The 24,102-nt window shown below is 34.8% G+C and overlaps 1 protein-coding gene across 1 annotated transcript in view; it reads left to right on the forward strand.

Annotated features, from left to right (window-relative positions):
* The window catches only part of LOC148954504 (uncharacterized), a 548,520-nt gene that overhangs the window by 330,597 nt on the left and 193,821 nt on the right, over positions 1-24,102 (forward strand). The window contains exons 9-10 of the mRNA XM_089086303.1: positions 10,456-10,529; positions 10,919-11,024. Coding sequence (XP_088942429.1) covers positions 10,456-10,529; positions 10,919-11,024 — 180 coding nt within the window. The remainder of the gene's footprint in view (positions 1-10,455; positions 10,530-10,918; positions 11,025-24,102) is intronic.

Genomic DNA, 24,102 nt, shown 5'->3' on the forward strand with positions numbered 1-24,102 from the left:
AACATATAACTCTTGCCCTGAGGGTTGCTGGGGAGTGTCCTCCTCAAAAATATATTTTCTATCCGGAAATCAACTACGCTGAACAAAATGGCTATCTCAAAAATTTAATTGGATGAATTTGGGAGAATGATGGGCGTGGGGGGGGGTAGTTCCCCTCCAATCACTTTCGACTATTAAGAAGGGAACTAGGCCTTTGAATTTCCAATCGAATGAGCCTGTTTTGATTTTTCTACGACAACGCCTTCTTATAAAAGCCTTATATGCCCCCAGGTCATAACTTAACATCCGTACCGTGAGGGTTGTGGGGGAGCGTCCTCCTAAGAAACATATGTTCCCTTCGGAAATAAACCCGCAAGTGCTGAATAAAATATATATAGCCCAGTTCTGTGAGAATGTGTTTGGGGGAATAATGGGCGTGGGGGACAAGCCACCCTCCAATCACTACTGTCTAGCAGAAGGGGAATGGACTCTTTGAATTCCCAATCGAATGAGCCTGTTTTGAAGTTTCTACGACAATACCTTCTATAAAATCCTTATATGCCCCCAGGGCATGACTTAAAACCTTTGCCCTGAGGGTTTTGGGGGAGTGTCCTCCTCAAAAACATATTTTCTATCTGGAAATCAACTACGCTGAACAAAATGGCCATCTCAAAATTTTGATTGGATGTGTTTGGGGGAATGATGGGTATGGGTGGGGGGCTAGTTGCCCTCCAATCACTTTTGACTTTTAAAAAGGGCACTAGCCCTTTGAATTTCCAATTGAATGAGCCTGTTTTGAAGTTTCTACGACAACGCCTTCTATAAAAAACCTTATATGCCCCCAGGGCATAACTTACATCCCTTACCCTACGGGTTGCGGGGGAGTGTCCTCCTCAAAAACCTAATTTCTATCTGGCAGTCAAATACCCTGAACAAAATCGCTATCTCAAAATTTTGATTGGATTTGTTTAGGGGAATGATGGGGGTGAGGGGGGGCTAGTTGCCCTGCACTCACTTTCAATTTTTAAAAAGGGGACTATCCCTTTTAATTTCTAATTGAATTAGATCGTTTTGAAGTTTTTACGACAACACTTTCTATACAAACCTTATATACCCCCAAGGCACAACTTACAAACCTTCTACAGAGGATGTTCGGGGGATGTCTTTCACAAAAACATATTTTCTATCTGGAAATAAACTACGCTGAACAAAATGGCTATCTCACAATTTTTATTGGATGTGTTTGGGGGCAAGATGGGTATGGGGGGGGGCTAGTTGCCCTCCAATCACTTTCGAATATTAAAAAAGGCACTAGCCCTTTGAATTTAGACAATCGAATGAGCCTGTTTTGAAGTTTCTATGACAACGTCTTCTATAAAAACCTTATATGCCCCCAGGGCATAACTTAAAACCCTCTGCCCAGAGGGTTGCCTCAAAAAGATATTTTCTGGAAATCATCTACACTGACAAAATACCTATCTCAAAATTTTGATTGGATGTGTTTGGGGGACTGATGGGCGTGAAGGGGGGGACTAGTTGCCCTCCAATCACTTTTGACTATTGATAAGGGCACTAGCCCTTTGAATTTCCAATTGAATGAGCCTGTTTTTAAGTTTCTACGACAACACCTTTTATAAAAGCCTTATATGCCCCCAGGGCATAACTTAAAACCCTTGCCCTGAAGGTTGTGGGTGAGTGTTCACCTCAAAAACCTATTTTCTATCTGGAAATCAACTACTTTCAACAAAATGGCTATACCACAATTTCGATTGCATGTGTTTGGTGGAAAGATGGGCGTGGGGGGGGGCTATTTGCCCTCCAGTCCCTTTCGACTATTAAAAAGGGCACTAGCCCTTTGAATTTCCAATTTAATGAGTCTTTTTTGAAGTTTCTACGACAACACTTTCTATAAAAACCTTATATGCCCCCAGGGGATAAATTATAACCCTTGCCCTGAGGGCTGTGGGGGAGTGTCCTCCTCAATAACATATTTTCTATCTTGAAATCAACTACGCTGAACAAAATGGCAATCTCAAAATTTTGATTGGATTTGTTTGGGGGAATAATTGGCGTGGGGGGGGGGGGCTATTTGCCCTCCAATCACTTTCGACTATTAAAAAGGGCACTAGCCCTTTGAATTTTCAATCGAATGAGCCTGTTTTGAAGTTTCTACGACAAAGCCTTCTATAAAAAACATTATATGCCCCCAGGGCATAACTTAACACCCTTGCCCCGAGGGTTGTGGGGGAGTGTCCTCCTCTAAAAGATATTTTCTATCTGGAAATCGGCTACGCTGACAAAATGCCTATCTCAAAATTTTGATTGGATGTGTTTGGGGGAATGATGGTTTTGGGGGGGCGGGGGTCTAGTTGCCCTCCAATCAATTTAGACTATTAAGAAAGGCACTAGCCCTTTGAATTTCCAATCGAATGAGCCCGTTTTGAAATTTCTACGACAATGCCTTGAATAAAAACCTTATATGCCCCTAGGGAATAACTTAAAACCCTTGCCCTGAGGGTTGTGAGGGAGTGTCCTCCTCAAAAACATATTTTCTATGTGGAAATCAATTACGCTCAACAAAATTGCTATCTCACAATTTTGATTGGATGTGTATATAAATATATATATATATATATATATATATATATTGTGACAAAAAGTCAAACTTTGGCCTAAAGAGCGAAAGTTGAAGAAGGCACCCCCTTATATACGCAAAAAGTTTCAATTGGTTCTCAGTTTTAATGCTGCCCTACTTTTCACTAGAAAAAAACTGATAATTTTTAATTTAATTTGTGACCGTTTTTAAATCATGCCAGGAAATGCCCCCTCCCCCCTGTATATAATTTACCCTTAGCCGGAAGCTTTCTTCCTCATAGAACTCTCCCTGTAGACCCCCCCCCTCCCAGAACATTCATCTAAAAAAAATGTTCGTATAATTCCCGATAACAAATGCTAATCGTAAATATTAGGCAAATTACATAACTAACAACGCTTTCTCGGGAGTTTTGGGAGGTTATTCCATCTTTCGATGCATAGTTATTGGACCTTTCAATTATGCCGAATCATGTGGTTCTATGATATTTGATCATGTACAATTCAGTTTTCTAATATACTGAACTAGATGATGTAATTTACATCAAGATTCATTGATTTTTTGTGGTATTTCTCTCTTTTTCAAAAATCAGGCATATCTTCGCAGGGCTTAGCTTTTGATGCTTTTTTAGCTTTTCATGGGTAGTATTGAACTTAATGACAGTGTTACTTGGAATCCACATAAAAAGCCTATTCTTGTAGACAAATAAATTCAACTCATTTCAAAGTAAAAATATATTTCCTTATATTTATATTAACTTTTTAAACCCCAAAAGACAATTAGCATCCGCCTTTTTTTCGTCATAATTCCTATATTAGAATTGAATTCGTAATGGACATAATACTTTCAATGGTCCCAGAGTCAAATTTAATACGAAATTCAAGAAATTTCAATTTACTGTTGAAGTCCAAAAGAAGTTGATTAATATAACCTATTTGCATCAAAAATCACGTTTTTTCTACTGAAAAGTACATAAATCTTAATAATTTCAAATTTGTCGGAATTCAAATAACAAGTCACAATTTCAACAAAATTGATTTTTGTTCTTTTACTTTTTATTTGTTTTTTAAAGTCCCGCAAAACATTTTGTTGGAAATATTTTTTTTAAGTGTATGAAAAGACAGCAAATTGTCTGCTGTTTGAAGACAAGTGACAGTGAGAATCGATATATAGAAGCCTGCCAATAAATCTTAATAATTTCAACAATTTGTCGGAATTCGAAAAACAAGTCACAATTTGAACAAAATTGAGTTTTGTTCTTTTACCTTTTATTTGTTTTTTAAAGTCCCGCAAAACATTTTGTTGGAAATCTTTTTTTTTAAGTGTATGAAAAGACAGCAGATTGTCTGCGGTTAGAAGATAAGCGACAGTGAGAATTGATATATAAAAGTCTGTCGCGTGCCGTTTATGGACAAGTTTATATTAAATTGCTTAAAGAGCAAAAAACTGTTAATTGCAAGAATCTTTGCATATATTTTGAAAAGGGATTACAACAATTACAAAACTTTTAAAAATAAAACTAAAAGTTTTATTAATTTTCTCATCCCCCACCCCTAACCACAAGAGTGAATGTATCGTTATGTGGAAAATTTGAATATTTTAGGCACGGAAAAGTATACATTAAATTGCTTAAGGAGTAAAAAACTGGTAATTGCCAAAATATTTGCATATATTTTGACAAGGAATTACAGCAAATCACAAATCTTTAAAAAGAAATCAAAAAGGTTGAAGCTCAGTAGAAATCGTTGTTAGAAATCGGACTTGCGGTAATAATCTATTCAATAACTTTGAATAGACCTCATTATGAAAATACATTAAATTGCGTAGAGAGCAAAAACTGGTAATTCCAAAAATGTTTGTATGTATTTTAACAAGGGATTACACCCTTGTTAAAATATTATTTGAAAAAAACTAAGTTTTCTATAGAGTTAAAGAAGCTGAGTCAAAAGTTTGAACCTTAAAACGCAAAGGGATTAGGAGGTACAGTTGGGGGGCTGCCACCCCCCACATCCTCCGCGATCGCAGCCTTTAAATAAAAAAAAATTTCCACTGAAATTAAGCAGCAACATTAAAACTTAAAACGAACAGAAATTATTACATGTATGAAAGGGGTTGTACCCTCTTCAACGTCTCACTCTTTACGCTAAAGTTTTACTTTCTTACAACTCTTTTTTTTAAACAATAAAAACTTTAGCATAAGGAGCGAGGCGTTGAGGAGGGCACAGCCCCTTTCATATACAGAATAATTTCTGTTCGTTTTAAGTTTTAATGTCGCTCCTTACTTTCAGTTTAAAAAATTTTGTTTATTTAAAGGCTGCGAAAGCGGGGGATTTGGGGGGCGGCAGCCCCCCAACTGTATCTTCTAATCCCTGTACGTTTTAAGGTTCGAACTTGTGACTCAGCCTCTTTAACTCTTTAGAAAACGTAGTTTTTTTCAAATAATTTCTGCACGTTTTTGTACAGTTTATTACTTATTGTTGCTTGACTAACTGTTAGATGATCGTGTATTATTCTTTTCTTTCTCGACAGGGTGTTTTAAGGGTCGACCTTGTAACTCAGCCTCTTTAACTCTTTAGAAAACGTAATTTTTTTCAAATAATTTAAAAAAGAGACTGAGTTTCTTTTTTAAACTTTAAATTCAGTATATAAAAAATTTCCTCTGACGGGGAATCGAACCCGGGTCTTCCGCCTGACAGTCAGGAGTATTGACTGCTCTACTAAAGAGACACAATTGTAATTGTTTTTTAGTAAGTGGAATCTATTTTTGACGCAAGCAAATCCCCACAAAACTTGATATTTGGTTTTTGGAAAACAGGGAAGGAGTGATCAAAAGGCCCTAGCAGGTCGAATTCTGCTTCGAATGAGTCCTCATTCAACCGGATCAGTTGCCAACTGTGCCCTGTAGGCGTGGATAACAAAAAAAAAATTGAACTTTAAGTGGCTATATTTGGTTTTTGGAAAACAGGGAAGGAGTGATCGGATTGAGCTGAAATTTCGAGAATAAGCTCCCGGGCCCTAGAAAAACTTATTTTTTAAATTTCAACCCAATCAGACAACGTTAAAGGGGGGCTGTGGTCGGAGGGTCGAAACTTCCAGCCCACTTTTACCCATGAAGATAAAGTCGGAGGGGGTGAAATTTTGCACGTTTCTTAGTTTGAGCTTGGGCTACAAAATGCGATTCCCGCTGTCTCTCTGCGACCGCTAGGACCGGAAATCGCTTAACATTGTGGTGGGTCGCCTCTTTATAGAGGCAAAAGTGTGCCTCCTTGACAGGGAACAAACCTTAAATAAGAAAACCAAAAGTTTCAAGTTTAGTACATATCGCTGTTAGAAATCTGACTAGCTTCAATAATCAAATATTAAAAAAAAACAGCAGTAAAAAGACATTAAATTGCGTAAAGAACAAAATCTGGTAATTACAAAATTATTTGTCTATAGTTTAACAAGGGATTACAACAATTCAAAAACCTTAAAAAAGTAAATCTTTTTAAGCCCAACCAGTTTTATAATGTCAGTAAGAAGAACCAAAAACGAAAAGTTGCAATTATTATAAATGATAATTCTTTATTTTGACAAGGGATTACAATACTTCTAAACCTTAAAAAAAGAAAACCAAAAGTTTGAAGCTTAGTGCATATCGTTGTTAGAAATCAGACTAGCTTATATATTTTAACAAGAGATTACAACAATTCAAAAACATTAAAAAAGAAAACCAAAAGTTTGAAGCTTAGTAGATATCGTTGTTAGAAATCGGACTTGATTCAATAATCAAATATCTTTGAAAAGACACAGTATGAAACGACATTAAATTGCTTAAAGAGCAAACAACTGATAATTGCAAAAATATTTGTGTTTATTTTAACAATTCTTTTCAATAAATCAGAAATTTGTAAGAAATCAGACTGGCTTAAATGATCAAATATCTTTGAACAGAAAATAGTATAAAAGGACATTAAATTGCGTAAAGAGCAAAAAATTGGTAATTCGAAAAATATTTGTATATATTTTAACAAGGGATTAGATCAATTCAAAAACCTTAGAAAAGAAAACCAAAATTTTGAAGCTTAGTAGAAATAGTTGTTAGAAATGGGACTTGCTTTAATAATCAAATATGTTTGAAAAGATACAGTATGAAAAGACATTAAATTGCATAAGGAGCAAAAAACTGGTAATTGCGAAAATATTTGTATATATTTTAGCAATGGATTACAACAATTCTAAAACCTTGAAAAAGAAAACCAAAAGTTTGAAGCTTGGTAGATATTGTTGTTAGAAATCGGACTTGCTTTAATAATCAAATATCAAACAGTTCGTGGTAACGAACTGTAAGTAAGGAGCGACCTGGCTCAATAGTAACCGAAACTCTAAATAACGGAATTTTGATACCAATAGATACATCAAAATAATCCAATTTTTATGCGAATTTCAAATATATAAGTTTTATCAAGTTTAGTCTTACCCATCATAGTTACGTGCCTGAGAAAATGTGCCTTATTTTTGAAAAAAGGGGGAAACACTCCCTAAAAGTATTAGAACCCTAATGAAAATCCTACCATCAGACTCAGCGTATCAGAGAGCCCTACTGTAGAGGTTTCAAGCTCCTATCTGCAAAAATGTGGAATTTTATATTTTTTTTTTTGCTAGAAGAAAGACCACGGATGCGTGTTTATTTGTTGTTGTTTTTTTCCAGGGGTGATCGTATTGACCCAGTGGTGCTAGAATATAGCAAGAGGCCTCATTCGAATGGAAATTATAAGTTCTAGTTCCCTTTTTAATTGACCAAAATAAATGGAGGGCAACTAGGCCCCCTCCCACGCTCATTTTTTCCCCAAAGTCACCCAATCAAAAATTATAGATTGCCATTTTGTTCAACACAGTAGGGGGGTGAACCCCTTAATATACGTAATGAAAATATACGAATATAGAAGTTCGTTACGTAAGTTAATTCGTAAGTTACGTATATTTATTACTAATAAAAAGTTCATAAATACAATTAAACAACTTTCGAGAAAGTCAGTTAGCCGAAAAAAAGTACAATTAATATGCAAATTTCGTTTTAATTATTCATTTACGGTGAGGCAAAATCAAAACCTGCATTAATTCAAAAACGTTCAGAAATTAAATAAAAAACTAGTTTTTTTAACTGAAAGTAAGGAGCGATATTAAAACTTAAACAGAAATTATTCCGTATATGAAAGGGGCTGTCCCCTTCTCAACGCCTCGCTCTTTACGCTAAAGTTTGACATTTTATCAAAACTCTATTTTTTAAAACAATAAAAAAATTTAGCGTAAACAGCAAGGCGTTGAGGAGGGGACAGCCTCTTTCATATACGAAATAATTTCGGTTTGTTTTAAGTTTTAATATCGCTCCTTACTTTCAGTTAAAAAATCTTGTTTTTTTTATTTAATCTTTAAAAAGACCGCAATTTAAAAAGAGAGAAAATTGTCTCAAAATGTCTGCAGTTAGAAGACAAGCGACAATGAGAATCCACATGTAGAAAACCTGCCGCGTGCCGGCCGAGTGCCGACAGATTCGCCACCGGGCTCCCAGTGCTATAATATATATTTAGTAAGTTTGCATTGAATATATTTTTTGTTCTTATGATCCTAGTTCCTATTATTTGAGCTCAGCTCGTTTACTCCTTATAGGGTTTCCCCAATCACTTAGAAAATGGAGGGCTTCATTTTTACTGGTCCGAGTGACGAAGAAGTGCTATTTTTACGAAGCTTAAAAAAGATCTGTGATAAAGGTTATTTTTCTTCCTTCCATTTCTAGTTCTTCAAATAATTGATGTAAGTCTTGAAAATAAAGACTTCAGTTAACCTTTAGACTCTAAGTAATACTTCTTCATGTTTCATCCTTAGGATTGTTTTACCTAAAGAAAAGGCGGGATTTCATATAATGTTTAGTAATATTAATTAAAAAAACTTTTTCCACAAAATAAGTTTTTCAAAGAAAATTAAAGAACTCCATTAAACAAAAAATGAGCAAAAATAAAACTAACTATTGTACCAATCATTAAAGTACCATATATAAGAATTGATGAATAAATAAAACCCAAATCAAACAGACAGTAAAATAAATAACCGAGTCAATCTCAAAGCCAGCAGAAATTAACATGAGTTAGGCTCAAAACCCCTATGCCTTCCCAAGTCCAGAACATAATTGGCACTTTACTGAAAATAATATAAATGTTTTTACTTTTATAACTTTAATAGATCAAATAATATTAACATTTTGATTACCAAATATCAGTATATGTATATTAAACTGACAATGCACATTCATTTATACTTTTTTCAGTAAAGTGAAAATTATGCAAAACCTATTATGTATGTTGATCCTAAATATTCAAAATAGACAATTTTTTTAAAGTTGTTCTTTAAGACCTGCAAGCACACAAAAACTTACATTATCTTTAAAAATACCAATTAAACCATTTCCACCAAAGAAGGGTATGATTCTGACGAAGATTATGCGATGAAATTCAACATGCGTGAGAGCCATATAGGTAGTATCTATAAAATGTGAACTGTCTCATTTTCTTTAAGAAGTGAGATGAATGTTCAAATGATATCAGGTTTAATCCTGATGTTCCTTCATTAGGAAGAATAAATATATATATATATATATATATATATATATATATATATATATATATATATATATATATATATATATATATATATATATATATATATATATATATATATATATATATATATATATATATATATATATATATATATATATATATATATATATATATATATTTATATTTATATATATATATATATATATATATATATATATATATATATATATATATATATATATATATATATATATGTATATATACATAATAAGACCTGCAAGCACACAAAAACTTACATTATCTTTAAAAATACCAATTAAACCATTTCCACCAAAGAAGGGTATGATTTTGACGAAGATTATGCGATGAAATTCAACATGCGTGAGAGCCATATAGGTAGTATCTATAAAATGTGAACTGTCTCATTTTCTTTAAGAAGTGAGTGAATGTTCAAATGATATCAGGTTTAATCCTGATGTTCCTTCATTAGGAAGAATATATATATATATATATATATATATATATATATATATATATATATATATATATATATATATATATTATATATATATATATATATATTTATATATATGTATATATACATAATAAGACCTGCAAGCACACAAAAACTTACATTATCTTTAAAAATACCAATTAAACCATTTCCACCAAAGAAGGGTATGATTTTGACGAAGATTATGCGATGAAATTCAACATGCGTGAGAGCCATATAGGTAGTATCTATAAAATGTGAATCTGTCTCATTTTCTTTAAGAAGTGAGTGAATGTTCAAATGATATCAGGTTTAATCCTGATGTTCCTTCATTAGGAAGAATATATATATATATATATATATATATATATATATATATATATATATATATATATATATATATATATATATATATATATATATATATATATATATATATATTTATATATATATATATATATATATATATATATATATATATATATATATATATATATATATATGTATATATACATATATACATATATACATATATATATATATATATATATATATATATATATATATATATATATATATATATATATATATATATATATATATATCTTTGTACTAAAGTTTGGATATTTTTCATACTCTGTGAGAATGACTGCTTAAATGCAATATGATTGCCAAATGACAAAAATTAAAGACCGCCGTTGAGTAGGGATACTATTTCGTAAGTACAGTAAAACTCTCATTTATGGAAGAATTTCTGTTTTGTACAAGTTTAAATATCGGTCTTTACTTTCAAGTGCGAAAATGGCTTTTTGTTTAATTTAAATATAAGAATTCTTTTTACGGCTTTATTTAAGGCTAAATTGAAGAAGTAATTTGCTAGGTATTATTTTTTAGTCATAAGTGAATACTTTAGCTTAAACATGTTGCTCTTCTTTCACTAATTCCGTATTTAATCAAGGATAGCATTTGGTAGTTTTCTGGAACATAACTTTCGATAATTTTTTCATCATAATTTGCTATATCTGTATTTGAATTAGGTGCTTATTTACAGAAAATACAACGTTAGTTTGATTTTCGACTCTAAGAGCCAGGATATATTAATTTAAAGATTTTTTCGAATGTCTCTACAAAAAATTCGGGTAAGGTCAGTCAAGTAAAAAAAGTACAGAAGAGCATTCACGGCAGTGACATTTCCAGTTGTCTAAAATATCTTCATTATCATCACTAATTTTTTTTTTTTTTTTTTTTTTTTTTTAGAGGCAGAATTCAAGGAGGTGGTGACATCAACTCTGCCTTACGCGTCCTTCCAGATAAGCTTAAGACAGAACTAGCCTTGCATGTGAATCTAGTTACGCTAAAAAAGGTGAGAGACTAGTGTCCCCTTCTATAGGAATCTGCGTCGCAGGGCAGAGTAATACCATAGATCTATTAAACGTATCTACTTGGATTTATCTTGTTTGATTTAAAAATTCAATTATTTTCAATGGTTGCTTAGCTTGTGTCCAAGTATGAAGGTTGTAAGAATATTTGTAAGAAGGAGCATGAAATCCTCAGAAACACATGGTATGGGGAAGGAGGCTAAAATTTAGACATAATGAAAAAGTGAACATTGAGTTTTAAAAAAACAGATTGCGAAAATGATTGAAAGTTGAAAAAATTTTATGTGGTTGTTGAGTCCTCAGACTAACGAGCTTTTTTTCTCTCTAAAGTTTTCTTTCTAAAGTTTCAAGGAGTTGTGTACTCATTCAATGCAGAAAAATCTAGAAAGGTTTCTTTTATGAAAATGGTCAATTAATTCCTCGATATTTTTAAAATGAAAAACAAAAAAGCAGCAACAAATACAAAATTCCAATATATCTTTAGCGCGTAGCTTGACAGTGTCTCCAATTATAACTTCTGCGTCTTTCTTCAAGTAAGCCCAACTAGAAAAAAACGAGAAAAATCCGAAAACTGGGAAGAACAATGTATGGTCATTTAAAAATATAACTTTTGAGATCTTTCCAAATAGTTAGTTTTCTATTAGAGGCTGAAGGAGGGGTTCAGAGCCCTATTGATGCTCCTCTTTTACACTCTTAAATATACTCTTTTACACAACATAAATGAACTCTACTTGCGCGGTTTCGAACCTATTCGAACCTTCGAACCTATCGGATCCTCTCTAGAAAAAGAGACCTCTCTCAGATAAAACTCCCATGAACGTCTCTATTAACGCGTCACTTCAGATCCCAAAGCTCAATTGGATGGGACGACCTTCCAGTATCTCTTAACCGAAGTCTTATTCATGCTCGATGGAACTGGCTCAATCCTTAGAATCCTATCACCAGATATCTTCTGTCGAAAAACATATCTCAATAGCGTAGGAGTACCCTCTTATAAAAGACTTATTTCAAACTTTGAAGACCCTCCAGCCCAGAAGAAAAACCTAAAATATAGGCACATTAAAAAATCCGAGAAACTAACTATTATGTCTTCTCTTTAAAGAACAGAACTGAATTAAAATGCACAAAATATAAAAATACACGACAAACTAGCCAGGGGTTTGTGAACCATAGCGACGCCGTTGGTTGCGCGTAGGTTACTTTGCCATATAAATAAAAGGTAGGCTCTCCTGTGACCACTCCTTTTTAGATGGTTGAAAATATTCTCTCTAGCCATCGCGATGACTCATAGTCGGCCTAGATCTTTGACACTTAGCTAATTAGTGAATTCTTCCCAAACCATTAGCAGTTCTCGGTCAAAAAGAAACATTAAGAGGAGATAAAAAAAAGGACAAAAAGATATTTAATTAATAGCCAGCACAAGGGTGAAGCAATAATTTAAAGAGGGAGTACTATCAGACTTATGAAAATGTCATTTATCGGATAGTTAGTGCCAGAAACCCAACAACTTCTCCCTATGAGAAATGTCCGCCATCGCACGCCACCGATCAGAATTTGACACGGTAATACAACACACCAAACAAAACCATGAACATCAAAATCTCAAATAAATTTATCTGCCTTTCATCTTAGACATATGTCCCTGCTGCAACTTCCATTAGCTTTTCCCAATACCCGATGCCATTCAATGTGTCTATAAAACTACTGGAGTCGTTGGCTGTATAGCCATCTCATTCATGCTTGGGATTTTGGGGAAGGGAATCCGCTAGGTTAATGGATAATAATCGTGCCAACATAGTAATGAAATTGTCAAGCTTAGCTTAAGAGGAGTTCATATGTCCAAAAACTCACCAACCAAATCGAAAAACATATATGAGTTCTGGGTCATCGCTTACCAGGGCCTTGCAGCACGATTGAATAAGGAATATTCTCACTCTCTTGTAGTTTATATTTTATAAAAATTACATTCGAGTGTTTTAGCATATGAGACGATGTCAGGCTTAAAGACCGACTGGCTAAACTAGCCTATTAACCTCAAGCGGTGGATATCATTCCACACCAGAATTAATACAAGACTTTCCCCATGGAACAGTTGAAATTAATCGTGCTAAGAAATACGAAGTGTTGCGGGGAGGATTTGAGCATAGGGAAATAGGGAACAATTGCAATGATAAATCAAGTAACATCTTCTGGGCCAGACCCCATTCGACAATCATGGAGGGAATTGATTTCGGTAACCAGACAGTGTAAGAATGGAATATGGGCTACAGGGCAAAGGCTTTGGGGAATGTGTAATGACTGATAGTGAGAAAGTATGTCCCAGGGACTTAGTTTGGAAAAGCTGTGCTCGGTAGCTTAGTCACAGCTGGCCCCTTTGTGGCATTACGAATGTCAGAAATACTTTAATTCGGGAGCAGAATTTTTCATGTTTTATTTTTTAGCAAGGATGACCTGGTCAATTCCATCTCCCCCATTTTACTACGGAATGCCACACCCGGCCCCACTGTTATGGAATTTTCCTCTAAGAATAATATACTCCCAGTTTCTCTAATTTCTCCCCCTACAAGAACATCTACTGCAAGAGAAGGCACTAGGCCTACTGTTATTGTTAGGACTGTACCATCTTTCTTTGTAATTTGTATTCTAACCAAAGCTGATGGACGCAATGTGCGTGTAACTGAACCACCGTGTAACTGAACCACAAGCAATTAAACCCTTGTCACTGAACCCCCGTGTAACTGAACCACCGTGCAACTGAACCCCCCTAATAATTGAACCCCTGTACAACTAAACATTCGTGAAACTAAGCCGTCGGGTAACTCAAACCCAGTTAACTAAACCCATGTGCAACTAAGCCCCCGCGCAAATCAACCCCATTTAACTGAACCCCCCTGTAACTAAAACCCCATGTAACTAAACCCCCGTGTAACTGAACCCTCGTGCAACTGAACCACCGTACAACTGAACCACCGTGCAACTGAACCACTGTGCAACTGAACCACCGTGAAACTGAGCCACAGTGAAACTGAACCACCGTGTAACTGAACCACCGTAAAACTGAACTACATTTCAACTAAACCATCGTGAAACTGAACCACTGCGCAACTGAACTCTCTTGTAACTGTACCACCGTGCAACTGAACCACTGAACTGATATTTTCAGTTCTCCAAAAATAGTAGGCAATATTATTGGGTAAAACACAAGTTAGAATTTTACATGTTCAACCTTGTTGAAATTGTTTGTTTCGTAAGTTCATGATTTAAACGCCTGTCAAAAGTATTCACGAAAAAGCTTTGTTTTATTTTTGCAAAAGAAAAAGAAGATCCAATGTCACAAACCATTAAAGCTGATTTATTAATCTGTTTTTCAGATGAATTAGATCTTTTGGACGTTAAGTAATAAACATATGTGTTGAAAATATTTGACCTTTGTGAATCTAGATAACGAATTTTGATCAGATGTCCTTGAGGAAATTGCAACTAAAAAGGACATGAGAGGGGTCTGGTTGCACTCCAGCCTTTTTTTTCAACATTCCTTCAACTTGCCCTGAAAGTTTTAACTTCATATCTTCAGGTTTATACCCTTAGCTGTTCTCGACACATTGCAGATACAACGTCTTTTAAAACTGGATGCATATTGTACCTCTTGATTTAGTTGAAGATGCTCCTAGATATTTTCCAAACAATGTGACGGCTGATACCATCAGCCATTGTAAATATTGCTGACATTTCCTTTTCACAACCAACAAAGGAAAAATGTTTTTTGATAGTTTTTGGCATTCTTCTTGACATTTCCCTAAGGTTTGACCTTAATGCTCCATGCTTTTTTTTATTTATAGGATCAAACATGCCATATTTTCTTGATAAAAACGTATAAGTTAACAATAGGCAACTTGTATAACTTACAGCCCTTGCACCAGAGGCTGAGGGTTATGAACCATAGAAATTTAACTATGGTATAGTTATTTAATCTTTGAACTGTTTTAAATTAAATGTCTGTCTTAAAATTTAGATTGGATGCATTTCGGGAAAAAATAGGGTGGGGTGGAAGCTCTCCGATCAATTTATCCGAGGGCAACTATCCCCCCCCCACACACCCTTTTTTCCCCAAGCCCATCCGATAAATTTTTATAATAACCATTTCATTAAAAATAGTTCAAAGGTCAGATAAAAAAAATTCTTTTGTCGACACAACCCCAGTAGTAAGCTTGTATAAGATTCTAAAAATAAATGAAAAAATACATTGAATTGCGCAAGAAAAACCCATGGTCAAAAGTGTATACAATATGAACGGTACATTGGAATTGCGCAAGGAAAAGCCATGCCTGAGACATTAGACTTACGCGTGAACATTTTAAAAAGATAGCCTGCCTTGGAAACAGTTTGATGTGTTCGGGGAAATTACGTTCCTTGGTGTTGATTGACATTTGCAAAAATGGGGTAATTAGTGATAGGATAATTTTTTAACATGAAATCTTTGAATAAAATATTTTTGGAGCATGTACTTGACGATGGAGAAAAAGGGTTAAGGTGATTAGCAATTACGAGCGGGGATTCCCCACCTGTTATTAAACATTGCAAAAAAGATAGTCAAATTGCGTATTTAGGAATGGTTTTTTAGGGAAAGCTGTAAAACACCCAATTTGCAAATACTTCAATGTGTTGTCAATTTTGGAGGGAAAATAAAAAATACTCAGAATCGAAAATAAATGGGATCTGCCTCAAGGGGAAGGCTCAGAGGCCCTTCGTTCCCCCATTTCTAAGGGCAGAGGGGGGGTCAATTTTGGAGGGAAAACCAAAAATACTCAGAATCGAAAATAAACGGGATCTGCCTCAAGGGCAAGGCTCAGAGGCCCTTCGTTCCCCATTTCTGAGGGCAGGGGTGGGGGGGTCAATTTTTGAGGGAAAACCAAAAATACTCAGAATCGAACATAAATGGGATCTGCCTCAAGGGCAAGGCTCAGAGGCCCTTCGTTCCCCAATTTCTGAGAGCAGGGGAGGGGGGGGGGTCTTTTTTGGAGGGAAAAACAAAAATACTCATAATCGAAAATAAATGGGATCTGCCTCAAGGGCAAGGCTCAGAGGCCCATCCTTCCTCCATTTCTGAGGGCAGGGGAGGGGGGGTCAATTTTGTAGGGAAAACCAAAAATACTCAGAATCTAAAATAAACGCGATCTGCCTCAAGGGCACGGCTCAGAGGCCCTTCGTCCCCCCATTTCTGAGGGCAGGGGAGGGGGGCTCAATTTTGGAGGGAAAACCAAAAATGCTCAGAATCGAAAATAAATGGGATCTGCCTCAAGGGGAAGGCTCAGAGGCCCTTCGTTCCCCCATTTTTGAGAGCAGGGGAGGGGGGCCAATTTTGGAGGGAAAACCAAAAATACTCAGAATCGAAAATAAATGGGATCTGCCTCAAGGAGAAGGCTCAGAGGCCCTTCGTTCCCCCATTTCTGAGAGCAGGGGAGGGGGGGGGGTCAATTTTGGAGGGAAAACCAAAAATACTCAGAAACGAAAATAAACGTGATCTGCCTCACGGGGAAGGCTCAGCGGCCCCTCCTTCCTCCATATCTGAGGGCAGGGGAGGGGGGGTCAATTTTGGAGGGAAAACAAAAAATGCTCAGAATCGAAAGTAAATGGGATCTGCCTCAAGGGCAAGTCTCAGAGGTCCCTTCCTTCCCCCGTATCTGAGGGCAGGGGAGGTGGGGTCAATTTTGGAGGGGAAACAAAAATGCTCAGAATCGAAGATAATTTCCATCCGTCTTAGTTTTTTTTAACGATGCTCCTTATTTCTAGTTGAAAAGGCTTATTTTTTAATTTAATTAGGAATGAAAAGTCAAACTCTGACATAAAGAACAAGATATTTTGGAGGGGGTAGCTAACTTCATATACGGGATAATTTCCATTCGTCTTAGTTTTTAACGATGCTTCTTATTTCTAGTTGAAAATGCTTATTTTTTAATTTAATTGGGAATGAAAAGTCAAAGTCTAACATAAAGAACAAGGTATTTCGGAGGGGGTAGCTAACTTCATATACGGGATAATTTCCATTCGTCTTAGCTTTTAACGATACTCCTTATTTCTAGTTGAAAATACTTATTTTTTTTAATTTAATTGGGAATGAAAACTCAAAGAGCTAGACTGGTTTAAATCTTTGAGCCCATATTGTGGGTCTCAGTCAACCAGCATGAAGGATGTAACTCCTAGAGCTTCGACGTGTGGTCATAGTCACCCCTACTGAATTTGGTAAATCAGATCTATAAAACGGGTGGTCCCAGACGCCACGCCTTTAGGGTTAACATTCTCTCGCTCATAATTGGGGTGTTAGTCCATCAGACTGAATGTTCGAAATACACTAGCTCAGTAGTGGGGTCTTAGTCCACCAGCCTGAAAGGTGGAAATTCACTAGCTCAGGATTGGGGTTTCAGTCGACCAGCCTGAATGGTGGAAATTCACTAGCTCAGAATTGGGGTCTTAGTCCACCAGCCTGAATTGTTGAAATTCACTAACTCAGAATTGGGGTCTTAGTCAGTGTTCAGATTGGAGCGTTGGGGTCCGACTATCTGGGCTTTATTTGTCAAGACCTGAATGCTAAGCGATGGACATGAGCTCGATTGGGACCCCATTGTGAAAACGGAAAAAAAAACAAAAAATATATTGCTGGTATGTGTGTAGAGCATGGCATGGTTACCGCTAGGGGCAACAGTCTAACCGTTGACGGTTTTAGGTATCCGTGAATAAGTTCTAAGGCGAGACTGGAAGTTGGGACAAATTTTTGGAGGTGCCCACCTCACCTGCCCAGAGTCTCAGGCAAGTGACCCTAAATTTGAAAAAGTGGAAATTGGCTCAGATTTTCTAAACTGAGCTGAGACAATGAATAGATACTATTGGGAAAGTGATTGGAGACGCTTGGCATCCGTGAACAAGTGCTAAATTGAGAGAGGAATTTGGGATAATATTTGGGGGCGCCCAACCTCCCAGAGTCTCCGGCAGGTGACCCAACAATTTTAAAAAACACACAGAGACGACAGACACAAAGAGATGAATCACACACACAGAGAGGACAAACACACAGAAACGACACATAGAGACTACACATAGACAGAGACGATACACACATACAGCGTCCACACACACGCAGAGACCAGAAACACACACAGAACTAACAAAAACACATAGAGACGACACACACAAAGAGACGTCACACACACACAGATACGAAAAACACATAGAGACAACACACACATAGAGACAACACACACACACACGGAGAAAACATCCACAGACAAACGACACACACAGAGACGTCACACACACAGAGACTATACACACAAAGAGACGACTTACACATAGAGACGACATACACACAGAGACGACAAACACACAGATACGACACACAGAGAGAGACGACACACACACAGAGACGACACACTCAAAGTGACGACTTAGACATAGAGACGACACACACACAGAGACGACAAACACACAGAGACGACAGACACAAAGAGACGAATCACACACAGAGAGGACAAACACACAGACACGACACATAGAGACGACACATGCACAGAGACGATACAGACACACAGAGTCAACACACACAGAGAGATGAGACACACACACAGAAATGACAAAACACACATAGAGACGACACACACAAAGAGACGTCACACACACAGATACGAAACACACATAGAGACAACACACACACACACACACACAGAGACAACATCCACACAGAGACGACACACACACACACAGAGACGACACACTCAAAGTGACGACTTACACATAGAGACGACACACACACAGAGACGACAAACACACAGAGACGACACACATAGAGATACGACACACACACACAGAGACGACACACTCAAAGTGACGACTTACACATAGAGACGACACACACACACAGAGACGAAAAACACACAGAGACGACACACATAGAGAGAGATGACAAGCACACAGTGGGGGGGCTTAAAAAGGCAAAAATGGGTGAACTACATGAGTTTATCTGCCTTAACTTGAGAGTAGTTTGTTAGAAATGCGTCGGTGATAATTAAAAAATCGGATGCTAAACTCAGACAAACAAAAGGATTGTAACACCTGATTGGCTCGTATATTTTTCATGATATTTCTAAAGTCAATTAAGATGAAGAAATGTAGGAGTGTAGGTTTGACATCACCAGGCACGTAGGAGGGAAATTTTTGTTTGTGGGAGGCTTATAACGGCAAAAATGGGTGATCTACATGGGGTTATAAGACGGTTCGTGAAAATCCCAAGGTTTTTTCAGATTTTTTTGACAATACCCATAATCCTATTGATGAGGACTGATGGTTCTAATTCAATATTTTTTTAATGAAAACACACTATTTTTTTTAACAATTTTTTTTTTTTTTACTTCGAAATTATTCAAATTTTTTTTAGAGTTATAGTTTAGTTTAGTTTTATTTATGATTTTATAGTTTTACCTTATAGTATTGTCTTATATTTTTCGTTAGAGTTCTAGTTTGTTTTAGCTTTTAGTTAAGAGATTGATGTTTTACCTTTTAGTTTCAGTTAGATTTATAGTTTAGTTTAGTTTTAGTTAAGAGTTTAGAGTTTTAGCTTATAGCCTTATTTTAGATTTTTAATTAGAGTTCTTGTTTAGTTTAGTTTTAGTTAAGAGTTTAGAGTCTTAGCTTAGAGTCTTAGCTTATAGTTTTTGTTAGAGTTCTAGTTTAGTTTAGTTTTAGTTAAGAGCTTATAGTCTTAGATTAGAGTTTTTGTTAGAGTTCTAGTTTATTTTAGTTTTAGTTAAGAGTGTAGAATTTTTAGCTTAGAGTCTTAGCTTAGAGTTTTTGTTGAAGTTCTAGTTTAGTTTAGTTTTAGTTAAGAGTTTAAAGTTTTAGTTTCGAGTCTTAGCTTTCAGTTTTTGTTAGAGTTGAAGTTTAGTTATGATATTTCTAAAGTCGATTAAGATGAAGAAATGTCGGAGTGTAGGTTTGACATCACCAGGCACGTGCGAGGGTAATTGCTTGTTGCCGGAGAGCTTCAAAAGGCAAAAATGGGTGAACTACATGAGTTTATAAGACGATTCATGAAAATCTCAAGGTTTTTTCTGATTTTTTGGACAATACCCATACTCTTATTGATGAGTACTGATGGTTCTAATTCAATATTTTTTTAATGAAAACAAACTATTTAAAAAAAAATTTTTTTTTTGGACTTCGAAATTATTCAACTTTTTGTTGGAGTTCTAGTTTAGTTTAGTTTTAGTTAAGAGTTTAGAGTTTTACCTTAAAGTCTTAGCCTAGAGTTTTTGTTAGAGTTCTAGTTTAGTTTTAGTTAAGAGTTTGATGTTTTACTGTTGAGTTTCAGTTAGAGTTCTAGTTTAGTTTTAGTTAAGAGTTTGGAGTTTTACCTTAGAGTCTTAGCTTAGAGTTTTAGTTAGAGTTCTAGTTTAGTTTAGTTTTAGTTAAGAGTTTAGAGTTTTAGCTTAGAGTCTTAGCTTAGAGTTTTTGTTAGAGTTCTAGTTTAGTTTAGTTTTAGTTAAGAGTTTAGAGTTTTAGCTTAGAATTTTAACTTAGAGTTTTTGTTAGAGTTCTAGTTTAGTTTAGTTTTAGTTAAGAGTTTAGAATTTTTAGCTTAGAGTCTTAGCTTAGAGTTTTTGTTGAAGTTCTAGTTTAGTTTAGTTTTAGTTAAGAGTTTAAAGTTTTAGCTTCGAGTCTTAGTTTAGAGTTTTTGTTAGAGTTGAAGTTTAGTTATGATATTTCTAAAGTTAATTAAGATGAAGAAATGTCGGAGTGTCGTTTTCACATCACCCGGCAGTTGCGAGGAGAATTGTCGTTGGTGAGGGGCTTAAAAAGGCAAAAAATAGGTGAACTACATGAGTTTATAAGACGGTTCGTGAAAATCCCAAGGTTTTTTCTGATTTTTTGGACAATATCCATACTCCTATTGATGAGGACTGACGGTTCTAATTCAATATTTTTTTCATGAAAACAAACAATTTTTTTTTTAGTTAGAGTTCTAGTTTAGTTTAGTTTTAGTTAAGAGTTTAGAGTTTTAGCTTAGAGTCTTAGCTTAGAGTTTTTGTTAGAGTTCTAGTTTAGTTTAGTTTTAGTTAAGAGTTTATAGTTTTTAGCTTATAGTCTTAGCTTAGAGTTTTTTTTGAAGTTCTAGTTTAGTTTAGTTTTAGTTAAGAGTTTAAAGTTTTAGCTTAGAGTCTTAGCTTAGAGTTTTTGTTAGAGTTGAAGTTTAGTTATGATATTTCTAAAGTCAATTAAGATAAAGAAATGTCGGAGTGTAGGTTTGACATCCCCAGGCATGTGCGGGGGACATTTTTTCTTTATGGGGGGTTTAGAAAGGCAAATATGGGTGAACTACATGAGGTTATAAGACGGTTTGTGAAAATCCCAAGGTTTTTTCGGATTTTTGGGACAATACCCATACTCCTATTGATGAGGACGGATGGTTCTAATTCAAAATTTTTTTCATAAAAACAAACTACTTTTTTAACAAATTATTTTTTTTGGACTTCGAAATTATTCAACTTTTTGTTAGAGTTCTAGTTTAGTTTAGTTTTAGTTAAGAGTTTAGAATTTTTAGCTTAGAGTCTTAGCTTAGAGTTTTTGTTGAAGTTCTAGTTTAGTTTATTTTTAGTTAAGAGTTTAAAGTTTAGCTTAGAGTCTTAGCTTAGAGTTTTTGCTGAGTTGAAGTCTAGTTTAGTAATAGTTAAGAGTTTAGAGTTTTAGCTTAGAGCTTAGAAAAATTTAATTCAGGAAATTATGACAAAAAAAAAAATTAGACGGGGTTACGTGCGCGCACGTAACACCGTCTAAATTTTTTTTTTCATAATTTCCGGAATTAAATTTTTCTAAGCTCTAAGCTAAAACTCTAAACTCTTAACTATTACTAAACTAAACTTCAACTCTAGCTAAAACTCTAAGCTAAGACTCTAAGCTAAAACTCAAAACTCTTAACTAAAACTAAACTAAACTAGAACTTCAACAAAAACTCTAAGCTAAGACTCTAAGCTAAAAATTCTAAACTCTTAACTAAAACTAAACTAAACTAGAACTCTAACAAAAAGTTGAATAATTTCGAAGTCCAAAAAAAATAATTTCTTAAAAAAATAGTTTGTTTTCATGAAAAAAATCTTGAATTAGAACCATCAGTCCTCATCAATAGGATTATGGGTATTGTCCAAAAAATCAGAAAAAACCTTGGGATTTTCACGAAACGTCTTATAAACTCATGTAGTTCACCCATTTTTGCCTTTTTAAGCCCCCATCAACAAAAATTTCCCTCGCACGTGCCTGGTGATGTCAAACCTACACTCCGACATTTCTTCATCTTAATTGACTTTAGAAATATCATAACTAAACTTCAACTCTAACATAAACTCTAAGCTAAAACTTTAAACTCTTAACTAAAACTAAACTAAACTAGAACTTCAACAAAAACTCCAAGCTAAGACTCTAAGCTAAAAATTCTAAACTCTTAACTAAAACTAAACTAAACTAGAACACTAACAAAAACTCTAAGCTAATACTCTAAGCTAAAACTCTAAACTCTTAACAAAACTAAACCAAACTAGAACTCTAACTACAAAAAATAGTTTGTTTTCATGAAAAAAATATTCAATTAGAACCATCAGTCCTCATCAATAGGAGTATGGGTATTGTCCAAAAATCAGAAAAAAACTTGGGATTTTCACGAACCGTCTTATAAACTCATGTAGTTCACCCATTTTTTGCCTTTTTAAGCCCCCCACCAACAAAAATTTCCCTTGCACTTGCTTGGTGATGTCAAACCTACACTCCGACATTTCTTCATCTTAATTGACTTTAGAAATATCATAACTAAACTTCCACTCTAACAAAAACTCTAAGCTAAGACTCTAGGCTAAAACTTTTAACTATTACTTAACTAAACTAGAACTCCAACAAAAACTCTAAGCTAAGACTCTAAGCTAAAACTCCAAACTCTTAACTAAAACTAAACTAAACTAGAACTCTAACAAAAAAAAATAGTTTGTTTTCATGAAAAAAATATTGAATTAGAACCATCAGTCCTCATCAATAGGAGTATGGGTATTGTCCCAAAAATCAGAAAAAACCTTGGGATCTTCAGGAACCGTCTTATAAACTCATGTAGTTCACCCATTTTTTGCCTTTTTAAGCCCCCCACCAACAAAAATTTCCCTCGCACGTGCCTGGTGATGTCAAACCTACACTCCGACATTTCTTCATCTTAATTGACTTTAGAAATATCATAACTAAACTTCAACTCTAACAAAAACTCTAAGCTAAGACTCGAAGCTAAAACTTTAAACTCTTAACTAAAACTAAACTGAACTAGAACTTCAACAAAAACTCTAAGCTAAGACTCTAAGCTAAAAATTCTATACTCTTAACTAAAACTAAAATAAACTATAACTCTAACAAAAACTCTAAGTTAAAACTCTAAGCTAAAACTCTGAACTCTTAACTAAAACTAAACTAAACTACAACTCTAACAAAAACTCTAAGCTAACACTATAAGCTAAAACACTAAACTCCTAACTAAAACTAACCTAAAATAGAACTCTGACAAAATCTTTAATCTAAGACTCTAAGGTAAAACTCTAAAGTCTTAACTATAACTCAACTAAACTAGAACTCTAACTGAAACTCAACAGTAAAACATCAAAATCGTAACTAAAAATAAACTAAACTAGAACTCCAACAAAAATTCTAAGCTAAAACTCTAAGGTAAAACTCTAAACTCTTAACAAAAACTAAACTAAACTACAATTCCAACAAAAAGTTGAATAATTTCAAAGTCAAAAAAAAAAAATTTGTAAAAAAAATAGCTTGTTTTCATGAAAAAATCTTGAGTTATAACCATCAGTCCTCATCAATAGGAGTATGGGTATTGTCCAAAAAATCAGAAAAAAACTTGGGATTTTCACGAACCGTCTTATAAACTCATGTAGTTCACCCATTTTTGCCTTTTTAAGCCCCCCACCAACAAAAAATTTCCCTCGCACGTGCTTGGTGATGTCAAACCTACACTCCGACATTTCTTCATCTTAATTG

This window comes from Artemia sp. Qi Xiang Cuo, chromosome 3 (assembly GCF_049724085.1).
Source record: "Artemia sp. Qi Xiang Cuo chromosome 3, ASM4972408v1, whole genome shotgun sequence".
NCBI classification, from domain to species: Eukaryota; Metazoa; Arthropoda; class Branchiopoda; order Anostraca; family Artemiidae; genus Artemia; species Artemia sp. Qi Xiang Cuo.